Below are 19460 nucleotides of genomic sequence, written 5' to 3' on the forward strand. Positions count from 1 at the left end.
AAGACGCATGCAGAAAGGTACCAGGGAATCACCGAATCAAAGACTTAGAAGGCTGAATATTTCATCATTTATTCAACATTTATTGACATCATGCAAGGCAGTTAATGGAATAAAATACATCATAATTTACTATAGTTTTTTATACATAGAATATTATACACACATGCACAATTTTAGAAGATTTCAGACGTCTCCATGTCATGATGAGGCAATCACTTTGAACTATACACATCTTTTCGACAGTAAAGCTGGTATAGCAAAAAATTCCAAATAATGGCTAGTTTGGCAACACCCAGTTTCTCTGACAATGCCCATTGCTCATCCATGGGAGAGGATTGTCTCAGTTATAAAATGATGTTAGCAGACATTTATGGCTTGTGGGGGAAAAAATTCAGCCTCTCCATGTTTTGATATTATCTCTGACTATACTTGTTTTTAATCTGCTTTTTCTATATTTAGTATCCAGTCATTTTAAAGTTAAAAAAAAAAAAAAATCAAGATCTGCACTGTGACAAAAAACCCAGACTTTGTGAGTATGAATCCTGGAGGTTATTATTTAGCATTTAAAGGAAATAAATCATGGCGAGGGGCTACTCTGAAATTTGGGAAATTTGAAGGCCACTTTAAGTGTTGAGATGAGGGGGGAAGGTTGAATATACCGCCATTCTGCGGATATCTCAAAACTCAATTTAAACATTTCAATGAAAAAGGAGATGGGAGGGGAGAAGGGTCAAATCTTAGGGTTTTTTGTTTATTTTTTTGTTAGAGGTAAAAATTGAGACAAAATATTTCACTGAAAAGACCTTCCTCCCCAGCTTGCGCGGATATCAACCTTACAAAAGTAATTTTTGGAGCACACTACCAAATACGCTTGTTCCAAAACTGTTATGGAAACTCCTAGTTTTTAGTAAGTACACAATTATTTTTCTCTTTCTCTCCCAGAACTCAGATAGCTGAAGCGAGGATGGTCCCCCCTCGGATTTCGCCCAGCACCCAGCCAATCTGAGCCCGAATGCTAATTAGTTGCTCTGCCCAGATGAACACGCCTTTGTCGCTTGTAGGGCCGGACTACAAAGCCCAGAATGCCTCGCCCCTCCCTGATCAATGAGGGCTTATTTAAATGATCTCTGAGGTCTTGGACCCAGGCCAATCAGCTGTCAGGGCTCATGATAAATCGCAATGCATTATTGATAATAATAATTACTGGGACATGCGCGTTCCGGCCGAAGGGGGGTAAATTTCCCAACTCCAGGAATTTGTGGCGGAGTGGGCAAATAACCGCGGCTCTCCAGGCGCCCCGATGCTCGCACCATGTCGAGGCGCAAGCAGGCGAAGCCCCAGCACATCAACTCGGAGGAGGATCAGGGCGAGCGGCAGCCGCAGCAGCCGGCCCCCGAGTGTGCAGATGCGGCCCCAGCGGCGCCGGCGGCGGGGGCGCCGGGTGAGTGGGGCTGGGGGGCGCGCGCCCCGGGCGGGCAGCTTCTCAGACGCTCGCCCGCCCCTCGGAGGCGCGGGCTTTGGCGAGGCCGCGGCTCCCTCCGCAGATTCGGGAACTTGGATCCGGGGGCTTAGTTCCAGGGGCTAACCGGCAGCCTGGTTCCCCACCCCCACCCCCGCCCTCGTTAATTTTACACATTTTCTCGCTTCTCTCTCGTGGAAGTTTCACCCCCAGGTCTCGCTCTTACTGTAGGATCGACCCCGAGCCTCTGCCTGCCCCTCGTTCCTGAGAGGTCCCCTTCTCCTCGTCCTCTGCCCCTCTCTTAATTGGTTGCACTCCCCTCACTAGTAACCTCCCCCCCACACTTGTAACTTAGGCTCCCCTCCTCCCTCCCTGGCGCCGCTTTTAAAAGAAAAGACCCCGGGGGTCCCCACTCTATTGCCTCACCCGTTGGGGGCTTTTCTAGGCGCCTGGGGAAGGGGCGCACCTTTGGAAGACCCCCCGGGGGAGGCCGATCTGTTGCACGCGCCCCTCCCGTGCCGTGAGGGGGAGGGGGCGCGACCTCTCCCCACCCCCCAGGAGCTGGGGTGCGGGCCACCCGCGCTGCGGAGGGGACTGAGGGCCGGAAGAAGTGGAGGACGAGGGCACAAGATTGCCTTCTTTTCCGTTTCAAAAATTTCTTTTTTTGGTTTCCCTCTTTTCTCCCGGGGCTACGCCGCCTGCCGATCTTCGCCCTAACCTTTCGGGGCCTGACCTCCAGCCATCTTTGATTTCCGACTTCCTAAAAATAACCGCGGGCGGCGGGAGGGGTGCGGGCCCCCGGGCGCGGGGGTCGCGCGCGCTCTGCAGTCCCGCTGGGGTGCACCCGCCTGGCGTTGCGCGTGGCTTTTCTGGCGCGCCCCGCTTTCCGAAAAGCGCGCCCTGGGGGCCGGAGGGGAGAGGTCGCGCCAGGGCTGGGCGGTCGCGGCCAGGGCGAGCTCCCGGGGGCTGACCCGGCCCACGCTTCCGCGCCGCGCCTCTCCGGGGTCGGGAGGAGTTCGGGACCCCCAGCCCAGTCGGAGCGGCCGAGCGGACTCCTCTCTCCCTAATCATTTAACCTCGGGGGCTTTAGGAGCGAGTCGCTTTCTCACTATCTCCCCTCCGCCCTGGCCCGCCAAATTGTCGCCTGATAAGTTTTTCGCGTACGCGTGGGGGGAGGGGGCGTCTTTAAGCTCCTCTCGGGCCTTGTTGGTGGCTTCGCTCCCCTCGCCGCCTGCTTTCTAATTTCCCAGCGGGTGATGGGGGTGCGCGCGGCGACCCCAGTCGCTCCAATCCACTACAACGAGGGGAAGAGCCGTCGCCACTTTTTGGTTACCGTACCCTTTATTTCGGGGAGGGAATGGAATACATTTTCTGAATCTATAAGATTAATGTAAATCCCTATCCCCACCCCACCCCCCAAATAATTTTTTCCAGGGTAAGTTAAAGAGATCGGCTTGACCAAAGGGGCGGCTCTGCGGTTTTGGGGGCGTCCAGTGGTCAGGGCAGCGCGCACCGGAGGTCGGAGGAGGGCGGCCTCTCTTTGTGCCTTGGGAGGGGGGTGGGGGGGGAGGACGGAGAGGCTTCGTTGCCTGGCCCACCTGGAACAAAAGGGTTAACCCTCCGCCCGCCCGCTTCCTCCCGGGAAGGAGGGGCGAGCTCCTGGCTCTGACCCCTCCCCTGGTCCTGCTCTGACCTCCCCTTCCCCCTACCCGCTTCGTTTTGGGTGGGCGCACTCTTAGTGCGGCTTTTTGGTGGGATTCGGCACCTTAGGGGGAGCTGGTTACGGGGGGCGAGGGGACGTTCTTAAATGAACGCTAGCTGGAGTCGGCCACCAGTTAACCCGAGCTGTTTAGGATCGCGAGCCTGGCCGTGCGCTCCCTCCACAATTGGGGAGGGGGAGTTGCTATTGATCGCTGGGGTTGCGGTGGCCGCTGAGCTGCGCGCGGGCGTCCCCTGGAGGCCCAGTCGGGAACCTCGCGCTCTGCTGAGAGGCGGGTCCCCTCGCAGGTACCGGCTCCCACCTGATGGGAGGGACGCGCTAGGCCGGGGGTTGAAGAGCTCTGGGCTGGGCGCTCCTCAGGACACCAGTCAGTTCTTTGCGCTCTCCCTGGCGGTGCCGAAGTTTCTTTGGCAAGTCTTTAGCATTCTTGGAAAGAATTCTTCGATTCTAATATATGTTTGCAGAGCCCCCAGTTGCCGCCGTGAAACGGAAGGTAGTAGTACATTCCCATTTTAATGGATACATTTTGTGTTTGAGCCCCTGTTTGTTTGCGTATAATTAAAGACATCCAGTTTAGACTGATCTTATAGTGCACAGCAAATTTGAGACCATTTAAATGTGCTTTTTGAGGGAGGAAAATGAAGTTTGGCGATCTGTTAGATCCAAAAATCTGCAGGTGGTCAGGGGAGTCAGGCCATGTACAGAAAAATTAGCATTTTTTTCAAAAGAGGTTCAAATGGCCTTTGTGCTAAACTGGATTACAACCATCAACGATCAAGATTCCCCAATTTCAAATAACCGCTTAGCCGCAGTTTCTGAACTGAAATGACCTACATCTGCGGTAAGGAGTCAGAATGGGACATTTGGGAGTCTGTTTTAATTGAGGGAGAGGGAAATCTTGGTGACAGGAACCTCGGTGAGTGTTGCAGGCCAAGTTTCTGTGTTTGCATCTGGCTTTCTAGAAGAGAAGGGCTACAGCTTGCCCGAACCTCTTTTGTTCCTTTAAAAAGAAGTTGCACAAGTCGCTGCTAGCTGATCCTTCAAGCCCCTTCAGCCTTCCTCCTGTTAGGGAGCCATCTTGGGAGGGAGGGATAGAGTTAATGCTTCCTTTTTTTAAATGAAATGAAGTTTTTTGTAAGGTGTACGAGTGAGGTGTGCATTCCAATCTGGTTGTAAGACTTTCAGCTGCGTAAGCTTTGCTTTCTGAGCTTCTGGGTTCTTTCTCTGTACCAGGGAGATGAAACACCCTATTTAGATAGCTTCAACTATAGAAGGCCCACTGTGTGCTGGAAATGTGATAGGTAATTAATTTTATTCAAAATAACAATTAAAAAAATTGTGTCAAGACAGCTGAACTGCCAAATTGGGATAATTCTGCAGTTTTATCTGCAGCCCACAACCAGGCTGGAGACCTCACGTACATTACCTTTGATTTCCGTTTTTGCTCAGTTTAAACTTCAGCTCCTGGTTGCAATGGCTTGCCAGAGTTTCCTTTTTCTGTTTGATTTGAGCCGTGCTCTAAATCCAAGAAGTTGTGATTATCGTGGTTTTAGAGGAGTTGGTTATGGGATGGAATTTTCTGTCAGTTATTCTATCAGATGGAGGAGCCGGGCTGCTGTAGGCTTTAGAATAAGGGGTCCCAGGAGGCAATTTGGAAATTAAACAGTTTGCATTTGGTGCTCCAGGCTTTACTGCCTTGGAAAAAATGATGGAAAGAGTTTAAGATATCCTTTTCCATCATCCTTTACCTGTGTGCCTTTGATTGTTTAAAAAAGCATCTAAACCATCTTTAGAAGCCTCTAAATCCAGATGAGAACTGCATCTCAAATCATTGCCATCCATTTTTCCCCTAAAATTTCGAGTCCATGTCAGGTATTGTTCTAAGGGGTTCTGGGGAAGGAGAGAGCAAAAACTGCCTGCATGAAGTTAACAACTTCCTTTTAAAAGATGAGCTCCAGTTGAGGCAAAGTGGGATCTATCTCTAGCATAAACAGCAGAGCTTGCACACGTTAGCACAAAAAACTTTGATTTTTTTACTTCCTCCTTTTCAGCAAACTTGAATTTTGATCCAAGACAGTTCGGAACAATTTTTTTTTTGTACCTTTATTAAATGGAAACTTAATTACAGCTCTAATTTGCCACCTACAAATTGAGTTAAAGGCATTTCTCAGATTGCTGAATGCAGATGTAAAATTAAACTGGTTTAATTTTAAACACTTTTTGAACTGGTTCGGTTCTTAAGGATGTCTCAGTTTCCTTTTGTTTTTTGGTAAGCAGTTATCCTGCTGGTGGGGGTGTGGGGTAAGAGATATTAAGTACTTTAGATAATCTACTCATTGTAGTTCTTTTAATATAGGAATGGGAGGGAAAAAAAGATAAGCTTCAGGCATAATGCTTGTCTCAAGATATACGGTTGGTTTCTTAAGCATTTTCATAGGCTTCAGAATTTGATTGGCCTCTGGCAGATGAGCTTTTCTTGCTATACAATAGTAAGAGTATTTTCTATCCATTTGGCAGTGATTGAATCTAAGCCCCCTGCTGGGTTTACTGCATTCTTCCAACTTATTGGATAACTAGATGCTGAGAGATAACATTCCTAAAATTCGGGAGTGGGGGGTGGGGTGGAAGGATGGAAGATCTAGTTGCTGTAATCCCTCTGAACTTTGCTTTTTCCTTTTGGGAAGGGTTAACTTAAGCATACCCAGCGATTGTTCATAACAGAGTCCTCTTACTCTTGGGCAAATACGCTTTCAGTATTTGCCAATGGTGGTCTGGATGTCGAAGTACTTTACTGCACCAGCAAACAGAGCTCCTGCTGTTTGAAGACTCAGAGTGGGATGTTGCCAGTATTGCTTGGAGGCTCCAGAAGAGGCGAGCCTGTGTATACAGTGCCTGCAAGCTGGTATTCAGGTTGTAAATCACTCTTGGGAACTGCTGGGTCCTTCTGGGGCAGGGAGCTTAACCTTTTTCGTTCCCTCCCACAGTTCCCTCCCCCAACAGAAATATTGAAATGCGTACAGTGAGATACATAGAAATACCAAGGAAATAAATCGCGTTGAGATACACTGAGCAAAAATGATTGGAAATGTTTGTGATACAGTAATATGTGCTGCTTTATGAACACAGTAGAGAAGATCTAGCAGTCACTCAGGTAACCAGAATTTCCAGTAACACAACCGCATTAACATCATAGGAAAATACCTGCTTTCTGTTGACGACATAGGCACGGGCTCTGCAAATACTGTTGAGGTGTGTGCTCCGTGTTCACGACTGAAAGAATATTGTCTGCATGGGGGTGAAAACTTTTTCTGGGGGGGAGAGGGAGACAAAAACATATATTTGGGCCTTCCCCGGTGTTCCAGTGGTTAAGACTTCGCGCTTCCACTGCACCAGGCACAGGTTCCTGAGATCCTGTGCGCTGTGCATCCTGGCCAAAAAAAAAAAAATGGGTGTTAACAGTGGTTTGTGGTCTTCCAAAGGATCATAGTACATAAACAGATATACAGTATGTTTGTGGTATTAAAGTTTTGGGGGTGAGGGGTGGGGAGAGTAGGGGGAAAAATGCTTTAAAAGCTTTCCTAGAGGGGTAAAATGAAAAAAAGGAAGTGTTCTAGCAGAAACAGTAATAAATGAGGCTGCTAACTTTAGTGCCTTTTTCAGTGTATTTAAGACTAGAGTCCCTGCTCTTGTGTTTTCTAGTGAACAGTGTAGCACCTTGAGTCATTTATTCCTGAGCCTATTTCCACACTTGCACGTTGGAAGCACAGATGCTTGTCTATGTGGCTGCAAAGATAAATGACTTAAGGTGTGAGAGTCCGCAGTGGGTGCTCTGTGGCAATATATGGGGGATGGTCGTAGTTGTGCTTTGGCGCTTAACAAGCAGAATGGGCATTTGTACACGGGCTTTGCTAGAGATTTCCAGAAGTAGCATGGCTGAGACACGAGGGGTGTAACATGCTAATTAAAAAAAAAAAAAGCCAAAAGTGTATACATTTTGAAGTTTCTCTTCTACCCCAGGCCTGTGCTCCAGAAGCCAGGGACCAGCCTCAGCAACTCTTATTTCAGAAGTTTCCCACGGACATATTTATGTCTCTTCCCAGACATGGCAGGGGGGAAGCACATTATCTGTACAGCCTGTTCTGTGCATTTTTTCCTCCTTTTTAAATCACTCTTGAGTGGTTGTCCTATAGAGCAAGCACCTGTAGTAAAGAGCTACAAAATAGTCATCTTTTTTCTGTACCCTGATTTATTTCATCAGAATCTTGCTGGTGAACCCCGGTGTGTCCATTTTAGTTTGGGCTGTTTCTTGCTATGAGCCCTGAACCCCGGCATCACAGAAAGTAAATTCTTACCAAGGGAGTTGCTGGGTGGAAGAATTGCAGTATAACCATGGTGGTGGTGGATTGTACTCTGAAGAAGTTGTATCTATTTATGCATTTACCTGGCTGGTATATTTCCCTCCCAAGAGAAGCTTTCCTAGTTTCCCTTGGAAAGTTCTTGGCACATAATTGCCAGAGTTGCACTTCCAGAAAGATGGTGCCACTTAACACACCTCCACAAGCGCCGCATGACAGACGCACAGGAGATACACCGTCTTAATGATTCTGGGAACTGATGGATACTTTTAACTTGATTCTTGGGAATTTGGTTGCTTTAGAGCAGTTGTGGAGTTGGAAGGAAGGTGGTACCTACCTACTGTTCCCCATGGACATAGCTGGGGTGTAATTGATGCTTTTGAACTGTGGTGTTGGAGAAGACTCTTGAGAGTCCCTTGGACTGCAAGGAGATCCAACCAGTCCATTCTGAAGATCAGTCCTGGGATTTCTTTGGAAGGAATGATGCTAAAGCTGAAACTCCAGTACTTTGGCCACCTCATGCGAAGAGTTGACTCATTGGAAAAGACTCTGATGCTGGGAGGGATTGGGGGCAAGAGGAGAAGGGGACGACAGAGGATGAGATGGCTGGATGGCATCACTGACTCGATGGACGTGAGTCTCAGTGAACTCCGGGAGTTGGTGATGGACAGGGAGGCCTGGTGTGCTGCGATTCATGGGGTCGCAAAGAGTCGGACACGACTGAACGACTGATCTGATCTGATCTGATTGTGTCTTAACCCTCCCTGTCCCGCCCCCACCCCAACCTGCCCCTTCAAGCTTTCCTGTCCTCCCCAGGGGTTTCTGCAAGAGGCAAGATAGTTGCCATCTCAGTAAAAGAAACAGTAGGAGAGGAAGGAAGTGCATGAAGAGTGTTCACAGGGAGGATCTGTGCATGCCTGGCTTTAGCTTCACCACCTTGGGGAAGTTAATGCCCCATGCCTCAGTTTCCCCCTCTGTTAAATGTAATAGTCTCTTTTGTTAATTGTTAATAACATATAAATTACAACTGTACATAATAAGTGCTCAAAAGTTATCTATGACTACATTTTTTATTGTGTTGTCTTGGGTAAAAGTCACATCTCGGAGTCTGTTTTTCTCATCTATAAATGGGGCTGGTGTTTAATAGGATTGGATGGAGATGTAGCGTGGACCACGGGGCACCTAGAGGTTCTAGTCTGGACTGTAGGGGACTTCCAGGCTGCTCATCTTTGCATCATCAGACCCCTAGCCCTGCCTTGCACTGCGTAGGAAGTGAGAAGGGTTGTTAAAATGAGTGAGGCTTTAAATGACTGTTAAGTCTTATTTTCAGCAGCCCTAGTTGCCCAGGTAACCAATCCACGGAAATAGACAAGGTGAAGAAATGGCTGTTCACTGAACACCTACAGTGTCTGCACTTTGCCTAGACCCTAGGACGGTGCCAGGCTCGTAGCCAGCACTCCCAAACACTTACTAATCACATTACTGAACCCAGGCCTCTACCTTAGGTCGCTGTCATGATTGTACACATTTAATAGGAATCCTGAGGGGTAAACCTACCATATCAAACCTGTGGGTGATAGATTACCATAATTTGTGTTTTCTTTCCCTTGGCTCACACCAGCCCACACACACCTTGCTAAACTTCTGATTACTACCTAGTCTGAAATTAGCAAAGATTAAGTCAATTTATTAAGGCTATGCTGTGGAAATTTAAAAGAGTCAGTGTTTGAAACTGTTGGAAACTATAGATCTTTCTTAAGAGAAATAGACTGTTTCAAGATCAAGATCAATCCCTCCCCCAAATTGTTGACTGACTCCTCAGTCAAAACCCATGGTGTTGGGAAATGTAATCACCCAAGAAGAGGCAAAATAGGTTCATTTATTTTTAAAAAGTGATTATTTTACTTAAAAAATAAATGAATACTTCCTGACATCCTGGCCATTTCCCCATTCATTTGTACATTTCAAATAGGTGTGTTTTTTTTGTTTTAAACAAAAATGGTCACTTGTTGCATACTATTCTGTAACCTACTTCCACCTAATTTCTGTCTCCGAATTCAGAACATACGGAAATTCTACATTGTTTTCATACTGTGGGTATACCAAAATTTATATTCCCCCCCCCTTTTTTTTGTGGCTGTAAACATTTTTGTGAAAAATACCCTTCTTCCTAGGTGGATCTTTGTATCCATATGCAAAAGTCTGTGATTTAGCTCAGCATACCTGGGATTGCGGTGTCTGAGGTGTGCCTCTGTGACTTCTCCCGTTAGGGTGTACGTACAACAGAACAGCCAAGAAATGAAAACAGTCAAGTCACTTACAGAGTCTCCACTCGCCAGGGCCTAGGCATCTGGCTGAAGCATGGCTGCCCAGTAGGTGTTTTGACGTACAGACTGATCACTGTGAAGGAAATGGGATCCAATTGGCAAAAGAAACCCAGGGACCAATCATTTTCAGGAATGGAACTGCCCAGACTATGAAGGTTGTTTGATTTAATGTAACAGTAGTAGAGGCTGCAAATGGAGGGCGAGGAAGAAATTCTATCATTCCATCGTTTCCTGCTTTTCTTGGGCTTCTTTGTTTAATGACTTGTTAATCCTTTAATGTCATGCTAAGGCATTTCTACAGGTTTTCCATAATCAGGAAGGTCAGTAAAGTCTTTTTCTTGGACGTGCAATCTTTCCCTTTATTTTTTCCAGTTTTTTTTTCCCCCCTCACACATAAAAAACATTCCTCGGGTATCGGCTTTGTCTTATTTAGGTCTCCGTATTTTAGGTGAATTTAGTACCACCGTCATAGTTCTTGGCACCTTTAAACTTCCAGTGTCTCTGGTGGGAAGGTGGAGTTCCCACATTGTCTGCAGGAGTGATTTATTGCAGTTTCACTTTTTGATGGACCCAGGGTGGAGATGAACAGCAGGCTTCCAATGTCATTTTAATGAACGACATGAAATCCATTTGCTTTTGTAAGCCAGCTCTGAGGTGGGGCAGAGAGCTCCGTGGGGATTATTTTAATAAATTATATTGAGTTTCCCAGCACTGCCTTAATAATAAGTTGGTACAGATTACTAGATGGCCAGTGCAGGAGATGCAAGATACCCGACTTCAGTCCCTGGGCCGGGAAGAGCCTCAGGAGAAGGAAATGGCAACCCACTCCAGTATTCATGCCTGGAAAATTCCATAGACAGAGGAGCCTGGCAGGCTACAGCCATGGGGCCGCAAAGAGTCGAATGTGACTTAGTGAATGAGCACACACTAGGTTGCCCAAGACAAGTCTGTTTGCACTGTTCTGGAGGCTGGACCCCTGAAGCTGAGGAGCAGCAGGGTCGTTTTCTCTTGGAGGCTCCAAGGCGAGTGTGGCCCACGCAGCCTGCTTGCTGCCTTCTGTTGGGTCCAGCATCCTTGCCTTAGAGCTTTGTATCTCCTACCTTGGCCTAACGTGGCCTTATTCTGTCTCATGTCTTTTTTTTTTTTTTTAATTTCTATTTATTTTTGGCTGCACTGGGTCCCTGTTGCTGCATCCCGGCTTTCTCTAGTTGCTATGCAAGGGCTCTCATTATGTGGTGGTTTCTCGTTGCAGAATATGGGCTCTAGGCCCATGGGCTCAGTAGTTGCGGCACATGGGCTTTAATTGATTCGAGGCATGTAGAATCTTCCTGGACCAGGGGTCGAACCTGCGTCCCCACCCTTGGCAGGTGGATTCTTAACCACTGGACCACCAGGGAAGTTTTCCTGTCTCTTTTCTCCTTAAGGACACCAGGCATTGGGCTTGGGGTCCACTCTAATTACAGTTGTACAGAGCCTCCCCCCCCCCACCCCCAACAAGAAGACCACATGCACAGGGGAACGGGTTGGGATTGGATATTTGGGGGGGTTATGATTCCACCCACTACACCAGTGGTTGGCTCCCTGAGACCCTCATTCCCTTCCATGGTCTTCTCCTTGTTAGGACACAGATCATGAAGACCTCTGAATTGTGAGTTGTGGGGCCCCCCCCCCCCCCCCCCCCCGAGATCGCCCTGTGTCCTTCCTAGGGTGGAATTCTCATCTCCTCCTTCCCTCTCCTCGCAGGTGCTCCAATGAACTATCTTGGTGGTGGTGGCAGCGACGAGCTGAATGGGGACGGAGCAGGGATAAAACGGCCCCGGAGGGAGGAGACCCACGTATGCGAGAAATGCTGTGCCGAGTTCTTCAGCTTCTCTGAGTTCTTGGACCACAAGAAAAATTGCACTAAAACGCCCCCCGTGCTCATCTTGAAGGACAGTGAGGGGCCGATGTCGTCCGAAGACTTGTCAGGGACTGTGCTCAGCCCGCAGCCGCCGAGCCCGGGCCGGAGGGAGGGCCACCGGGACAATGGCAGCGGTGGAGGGGCCCCCGGGGACTTGAGGGAAAAGCCGGGGGCGGAGTCCGTCCTGTATCTGAAGACGGAGGCCGCCCTGCCGCCCGCGCCGCAGGACATAAGCTACTTACCCAAAGGCAAGGTGGCCAACACCAATGTCACGCTTCAGGCGCTGCGCGGCACCAAGGTGGCGGTGAACCAGCGCAGCGCCGATGTGCCTCCGGCGCCCGTACCCGGCGCCGGCAGCCTGCCCTGGGTGCTCGAGCAGATCCTGTGCCTCCAGCAGCAGCAGCTGCAGCAGATTCAGCTCACGGAGCAGATCCGGGTACAGGTGAACATGTGGGCCTCGCACGCCCTCCACGCCGGGCACGCGGCCGACTCGCTGAAGACGCTCGGGGGCCACGTGTCGCAGCAGGTGTCGGCGGCCGTGGCCCTGCTCAGCCAGAAGGCGGGGAGCGCCGGGCTGCCCCTGGACGCCCTGAAGCCCGCCAAGCTACCTCACGCCAACGTCCCTTCCGCCGGCGGCTCCGCCTCCCCGGGGCTGCCGCCCTTCGCGCTGAAGCCGGACGCCACCCGGGTGCTCCCCGGCGTCCTGTCGCGCCTCCCCGGGGCGCTGCTCCCCCAGGCCCAGGGCTCTGTGCTCTTCCAGAGCCCCTTCTCCGCGGTGGCCTTAGACCCGTCCAAGAAAGGCAAAGGGAAGCCACCGAGCGTCTCCCCGGTGGAGGTCAAACTCAAGGACGAGGCGCTCTGCCGGCACAAGTGTAAGTACTGTAGCAAGGCTTTTGGGACTGATAGCTCCTTGCAGATCCACCTCCGCTCCCACACCGGAGAGAGACCCTTCGTGTGCTCCGTGTGCGGCCACCGCTTCACCACCAAGGGCAACCTCAAGGTGCACTTCCACCGGCATCCCCAGGTGAAGGCAAACCCCCAGCTGTTTGCCGACTTCCACGACAAGACGGCGGTGGGCGGCGGCCTTCCCTTCGCGCTGGCCGGCCCCGTCCCCCTCGAGGAAGCCGGGCTCTCCCTAGACAGTAAACCCGCGCTCGCGGCGGGGACCCCCAGTGTTGTAGGGCTAGCTCAGAATCTCCCCTCGGGGCCTCACCCCAAGGACGTCGCGGGGGGCCCGTTGCCCAGCGACCTGCATCCCGGGCCGTCTCCGGAAAGCGAGGATGGCTCCATCCTGCCCGGGGTGGGGCCGACACATCCCTCCCCCAGGGTCGGAGGCTTCCCAGGGGGTGGGCCGCCGGAGCCGGGGTCGGAGACCCTGAAGCTGCAGCGGCTGGTGGAGAACATAGACAAGGCCACCACCGACCCCAACGAGTGTCTCATCTGCCACCGCGTCCTCAGCTGCCAGAGCTCACTCAAGATGCACTACCGCACGCACACCGGGGAGAGGCCTTTCCCGTGCAAGGTCTGCGGCCGCGCCTTCTCCACCAAAGGCAACCTGAAGACGCACCTGGGGGTGCACCGCACCAGCGCGTCGCTGAAGACGCAGCACTCCTGCCCGATCTGCCATAAGAAGTTCACCAACGCGGTTCTGCTGCAGCAGCACATCCGTATGCACATGGGCGGCCAGATCCCCAACACGCCTCTGCCCGAGAGCCCCTGCGAGTTCGCGGGCCCCGAGCCCTCGGCGGCCGGGGAGAATGGCAGCCCCGGCGCGCCCGCTCACGATGGGGTCATGGAAGCCATCGACGTAGACGAAGCCTGCCCCCAGGAGGCCGCCCCCAGCAGCTCCTCGAGGGTCCTCGGGCCCCTCGCCGGCGTCCTCGCGGCGTCCCCTACCCCGGGGCTGGCCACGGCGGCTTCGCTGGACGCCCCGGTGAAGGCGGGGCTCGCTGCGCTCGTCCTGCAGCGGCAGGGCAGCCGAGAAAACGGGTCCGTGGAGAGTGACGGCCTGACCAATGACGACGCCTCCTCGGTGATGGGCGACCCCGAGTGCGCCAGCCGAAGCCCAGACGTCCTGGAGAGCACGTCCTTCCAGGCGGTCTCGCCGGCCCATAGCCAGGCGGAGAGCGTCAAGTCCAAGTCTCCAGACGCCGACGGCAAAGGGGACGGCTCCGAGAGCAGCCGCACTGAGATGGAAGGTGATAGAGCTTTGGATTTCACTTAGGTCCATTCTGGGCTCGAGGTCATCTGGAAGAAACCCGGGGTGACCTTGACCGATGGAGAGTGAACTAGCTCCTCTGTAGGGCAATTAGTGACCACCTCTGTCATAGTCCTGACATGCTTTTACTTAGGACAGTTCTTGCAGATTGGGCATGGACAGTTTCCTTTGCTTGGTTTTGATTTTTGTGTTGGAGGCCCGTGGTGGCCGCACGGGGATTCTTTGGAGTTAATGCTATCCTAGAAGAGTATTTCAGCAAGTGGACACCAGTGAGATAATTCATAGTTCCTTGATTCAGAGATCCCACTCCCTAATGTCACAGATGGGTAATTCTTGAGGGAGAAAAGAGAATCTAACCTATTTTAAATTGTGGGGTGCCTGTTGATGGCATTAATGAGGGGACACCATTGTAGAATCAGAAAGATGGTGTCAGAGCAGACTTTAAAGGTAACTTGATGTGGGGATTGAACTTGGAACTGCGTTGCATGCGTTACTGATGCCGTTACCTTTTAAAATCCAAAATATTGGGTTGGCCAAAGAGTCTGTTCGGGCTTTTCCACCTCCTGTTTTGGGGAAACCCGAACGAATTTTTTGGCTCACACAATAGGAAAATTCTTTTAAGTCTTGGAGTCATCATTTTCTGTGTAGCTAAGTAAGAAGAAAGCTGCCTCCAAGGTGTAAACTTCCTGGAAGGTGTTTCCAGACTCGAAAACGGTGGGGCAGTGGTGGTCAAAACTCCTTTCTTGGTTTGAAGAATGAATGAATGACGTGATGATAAAGTTTTTTTTTTTTTCTTCTCTTTTCCCTGTGCGCAGGTCGGAGCAGTGTTCCATCCACATTTATCCGAGCCCAGCCAACCTATGTCAAAGTTGAAGTTCCCGGTGGGTTTGTGGGTCCCGCGACCATGTCCCCAGGTATGACGCCTCTGTTGGCGGCCCAGCCCCGACGACAGGCCAAGCAGCACGGCTGCACGAGGTGCGGGAAGAACTTCTCCTCGGCCAGCGCGCTTCAGATCCACGAGCGGACTCACACCGGTGAGAAGCCCTTTGTGTGCAACATCTGTGGGCGCGCTTTCACCACCAAAGGCAACTTGAAGGTAAGCCTCCTCAGGGTTCCGCTGGGGGTGGGGGGCTCAGTGTTAAGCAGTGACATTCATCCCTAACGAATCCTTCCATCAGGGCCAAGTGGGATATGACATCGTGCCGTCTCAAAACTGGCTCTTGAAATATAGTATTTTTTAAAAAGGAATAATGGATAGGACTGCGTGCTTCCACTGCTGGGCCCCAGGTTCAAGCCCAGGTTGGGGAACTAAGATCCTGCCAGCTCTGCAGTGCAGTGAAAAAAAGAAAAAAGAAACAGGCTTTCTCACATTACAGCGTCTCTGAGGTTGGGATGTTAGTTGCCTTCATAAAATCCTGCAGATCTGGAAACATAGACGGTGATTGTCATGTTCGTAATACAAAATTGATAAATCCTGTATGGGTTTGTCTTGTGCTTTTAGACTTGATGACTGGTCTTCAACTTTTTATTTAAAAAAAGGGATTTGAAAACTCAAAAGGCAAACTGGGAAAATAATTGCAGAAAGGAGGGTGGGTTGAAGAAGCAGGAGGCAGTAGAGTATCTTTGCTCTTCAGAAGAGTCCCTGTCTTGTTTGCCACCGTAGATGAAATAACATTCGTTCCTGGTGGCTTGTGTAACCTTCCCAGCTAGGCTTATTTTTTCCTCAGCAATGATTGCTCCTGTTGACACTATGTATCTAGGATGTCAGCTCCATCAGGGCAGGGTCTGTTTTGTCCAAAAATTAATTTTTATAACTCAAATTTTTTATTCGGGTCAGTTCCCACAAAGGGGGAAGTTGCACAGAGATGCTCACACACTTTGCTAATTTCTCCCAGTGGTAGAATTTTAATTTTACTCACCTGTAGAATAAATGGGCTTCTCAGGCGGCACTAGTGGTAAAGAACCCACCTGCCTGTGCAGGAAACGTACAAGAGATGTGGGTTTGATCCCTGGGTCAGGCAGATCCCCTGCAGGGCATAGCAACCCACTCCAGTATTCTTGCCTGGAGAATCCCATGGACAGAGGAGCCTGGAGGGCTACAGTCCATGGGGTTGGTCGCAAAGAGTTGGACACAGCTGAATTGACTTAGCATACGTGCAGAGAATCAGTTGTAACCAGGCATTGACACTGATGTAAGCTCCTGGTCTCACCTGTTTTCTCATTTCACCTGCGCTCAGTGTCTGCATGCCTTTGGTTCCATACCATTGGTTACCTCTGTAGGTTTGTGTGTTAACACCTCGTAACCCTAGCACTCTGAAACAACACTATACTACCTAGTAGCATTGACAGAAGTGCACGTGAATAGATGGGGAAGATCGGAGTGTGCGTCCCCAACTTTGTTTGCCTGCCTCTAGGGAGGAATGTGGGTCCATTGTTGCCAGATGGTCTGATTGTTCCCGGCTCCCACCCCCCCCTCAGAGAATAGATAATCTGGATTTTTTAATATGAAATCTAATTTTTCTCTTGGCTGCTCTCTGCAGCTTGTGAGATCCTAGTTCCCCAATGCAGGGTTTTAACCTGTGCCCCTTGCAGTGGGAGCATGGAGCCATAACCAAGGAATTCTCCGAAATCTAATTTTAAAAATAGAAGTTTAGATGGACCAAACCTGGGCAGACTTGACTTTGATTGGCCCACACGAAAAAACCTCTGTTTGGGTGGAAACCTTTCTGTCCCTCTTCCCACAGGTCCATTACATGACACACGGGGCCAACAATAGCTCGGCACGCCGTGGCAGGAAGCTGGCCATCGAGAACACCATGGCTTTGTTAGGAACGGACGGAAAGAGGGTCCCCGAGATGTTTCCCAAGGAAATCATGGCCCCTTCGGTGAGCGTGGACCCCGTCATGTGGAACCAGTACGCCACCATGCTCAACGGTGGTCTGGCCATGAAGACCAACGAGATCTCCGTAATTCAGAGTGGTGGCATCCCCACCCTCCCGGTGTCCCTGGGGGCTAGCTCCGTGGTGAATAACACGGCCGCCTCCAAGATCGACGGCTCCCAGTCCGCCGCCGGGGCCGAGGTGGAGAAGCCAGGGACGGCCGACAACGTCCCCAAACACCAGTTCCCGCACCTCCTGGAAGAAAACAAGATCGCAGTCAGCTAAGCCGCAGGAGGACGCACCTCCGAGGAGCAGTGCACGCGGTGACCTCTCTAGAGAACTGTATCTTCTATTGTTCTCTCTTTTTTTTTTTTTTAAGGCCCCCATCTCCTCCAGTTTTCTTCCTGATGTGCAAATAACGTTTACAGTTGTGGCCACAACCTCAGGCACGGCTTACAATCACAGTGTTGCTATGCTGCTTTGCAAAAAAAGAAAAAAGAGAGGAAAAAAAAAATTCTTACTAAAACAAATACTAGTATTTTTTTAAATTTTGGAAGAAAGCGGGTCTTGCAAAGTAGTTTTGTTACTTGCAACAAACTATATACATAAAAACCTTTGTACAACCTCGAGTAACTGTTTCCAAAGATGGTCACCTCTTTCAAGTTGGAAGGTATTGAACCACCATGGAGAAGACACCTGTTTCACCTGCTTGGGGGTGGAGTGGCGGGGGTGGGGGGCGGCTGTATACTTATTCTGCGGGGACTGTATGCGGGTAAATGGACATGGTCTGTCGTCTGTTTTGGGACCTGTTGTCGTTTTCTCCCAACCCTGCACCCATTTTTCTTTTGTTTTTTTGAATGTACTTTTTTTTTTTTTTTTGAAAACCAAGGTTGTAGAATTCCAAAGTGTTTTTCAACCTTGGAACCTTAAGTAGGATGCCCTCAAGTGGACTGATTTTAGTCCTTAGAGAGTCAGTGTGTGTGTTGCTGCTTATTTAAATACAGTTCAGTTGGAGCCTCAAGAGTGCCAAGGTCCTCTCTACCCTTCCAGATGCCACCTTTTTCCTAAAACCAGGAGAGGTGAACACCTGAGCAGGGAATCTCAGGTGATATAATTTAGTTCACCAGTGCCTGCTCTGTTGAAGAGCTCGGTGTCCATTCTTGAAGAAACAAACTCATGGAAGGGCATGTTTTCTTATTATATACTAAAAACTTCTTATACTAATTTGTACCAACATTTCCTTGATTGTGACTTAATGCCGAGTAATTATGAAGATTTTTTTTTTTCTTCTGAGTATTGCATGAAGGCTACCAAGTTGGAACAGGCGAGTCCTGGATGTGAAAGCTTTAATTTATCTACCTCATTCGTGTGTTATTTTTGTAGCTATAGTCTCTATTTTCCTATTGGATAACCGCTGAAGTGTTCCTAGACCCTATCATAAACCTAAGAGTTGATGTATTGGTGGGAGCACCTGGAAGTTCAAGATGATGTTGTGATTCTTTTTTTTCTTCTTCTAACCCTAACCCCTTGTGTATATGTGATATTAAGCAGACGATGAAGCGTTCCTCTTGAAGATTTAACAAGCAAGGAGAAAGGCCCACATGTTCAGGTGGGGAAGTCTTTGCCCCTCTGTTTGGAAGAGTGGATTGTGGCTTTTGTCAAGTCTTGTCTCTTGGTAATTGCACCTGACTTTAGGATCCACCCCCCCCCCCCAAGTTTTTTTTGTTTTGTTTTGCCAAGTTGTGCCTTTCCTTCTGGAATTGTAAGTGACACAATGGTAGTGCCTGTTTACACTGTGAAGCGGATATTGTTACAGAAGATAGACCAGAGGCTTTCTCACTTGTTAAGCTTAATAATGCCTTGTGAATGTATGATCTACGGAGAAACCCCTGTAGTTTTTACCTGCTGATGCTGTCTGTCTGTTGGAGAATAAATTTTGAATGGTTCTTTTTTTTTCACCACCAGGCGTGTATGTAAATTTTTCTGTTAGTTTCTGCTCCACACCTGAGAGTCCTTTCCTGACAATCATTTCCAGCTGCCTTGGGAGAAATTCCACACAACTAAGTAGGATAGGGGCTTCCGCAGTGGCTCAGTGGTGAAGAATCTGCCCGCAGCGCAGGAGACACGCTGGGTCAGGAAGATCCCCTGGAGGAGGGCACGGCAACCCACTCCAGTATCCTTGCCTGGAGAACCCCAAGGGCAGAGGAGCCTGGCGGGCTACAGTCCATGGGGTTGCAAAGAGGCGGCACGACTGAAGTGACTTGAGCACAACTAGGCCACTTCAGCTTTCTGAACCAAACAAGCAAAATGAGAAGGCTAATGCATTGAACACTTACTATGTCCCAGATGAGATGGGCATAAAAATTGGTCCCAACTCTGGATCACGAGGATTCTCTTGGTTCAGTCTGTTGAGACTGAGGAAGGCAGGCATGTGGGGCCAAAGCCACCAGGCGGTGGGCGTCTCCTTCACCTTCCAGACAGTGGTTCTTGGCAGTTCGTAACCCAGGAAGCATGCATGCAATGGCATACTTCAGCATTCTCTAGTAATGCACAAAGAAAGTAGGCTGGTGGAGGTAATTTCTAAGGTGGGTTTTCTGTGTGT

The 19460-nt window shown here is 49.8% G+C and overlaps 1 protein-coding gene across 4 annotated transcripts; it reads left to right on the forward strand.

Annotated features, from left to right (window-relative positions):
• Positions 1-1146: 1146 nt before the first annotated feature.
• SALL4 (spalt like transcription factor 4) lies at positions 1147-18819 on the forward strand. Of its 4 annotated transcripts, none has more exons than XM_006044639.3 (4): positions 1147-1441; positions 11605-13959; positions 14795-15075; positions 16724-18819. In XM_006044639.3, the coding sequence occupies exons 1-4, from the start codon at positions 1312-1314 to the stop codon at positions 17141-17143; spliced, it is 3186 nt and encodes a 1061-aa protein (XP_006044701.1). In that variant the 5' UTR covers positions 1147-1311; the 3' UTR covers positions 17144-18819. The 4 variants fall into 4 exon arrangements, with proteins under 4 accessions (XP_006044701.1, XP_025119061.1, XP_044783445.1 ...); XM_025263276.2 differs by having other exon boundaries at positions 1164-1441; positions 11605-12633; XM_044927510.2 differs by lacking the exon at positions 1147-1441 and adding an exon at positions 2114-3672.
• Positions 18820-19460: the final 641 nt, after the last annotated feature.

The sequence above is a fragment of the Bubalus bubalis genome, chromosome 14 (genome assembly GCF_019923935.1).
Source record: "Bubalus bubalis isolate 160015118507 breed Murrah chromosome 14, NDDB_SH_1, whole genome shotgun sequence".
In the NCBI taxonomy this organism is placed as follows: Eukaryota; Metazoa; Chordata; class Mammalia; order Artiodactyla; family Bovidae; genus Bubalus; species Bubalus bubalis.

What these genes read in the sequence shown, in the direction of transcription:
- SALL4 (XM_044927510.2), top strand. Translation starts at nt 3,267, where the DNA reads ATGAACGCTAGCTGGAGTCGGCCACCAGTTAACCCGAGCTGTTTAGGA. An exon ending in TTGCCGCCGTGAAACGGAAG is followed by an intron (nt 3,673 to 11,604) that starts GTAGTAGTACAT and finishes CTCTCCTCGCAG; the next exon opens with GTGCTCCAATGAACTATCTT. An exon ending in CAGCCGCACTGAGATGGAAG is followed by an intron (nt 13,960 to 14,794) that starts GTGATAGAGCTT and finishes CCCTGTGCGCAG; the next exon opens with GTCGGAGCAGTGTTCCATCC.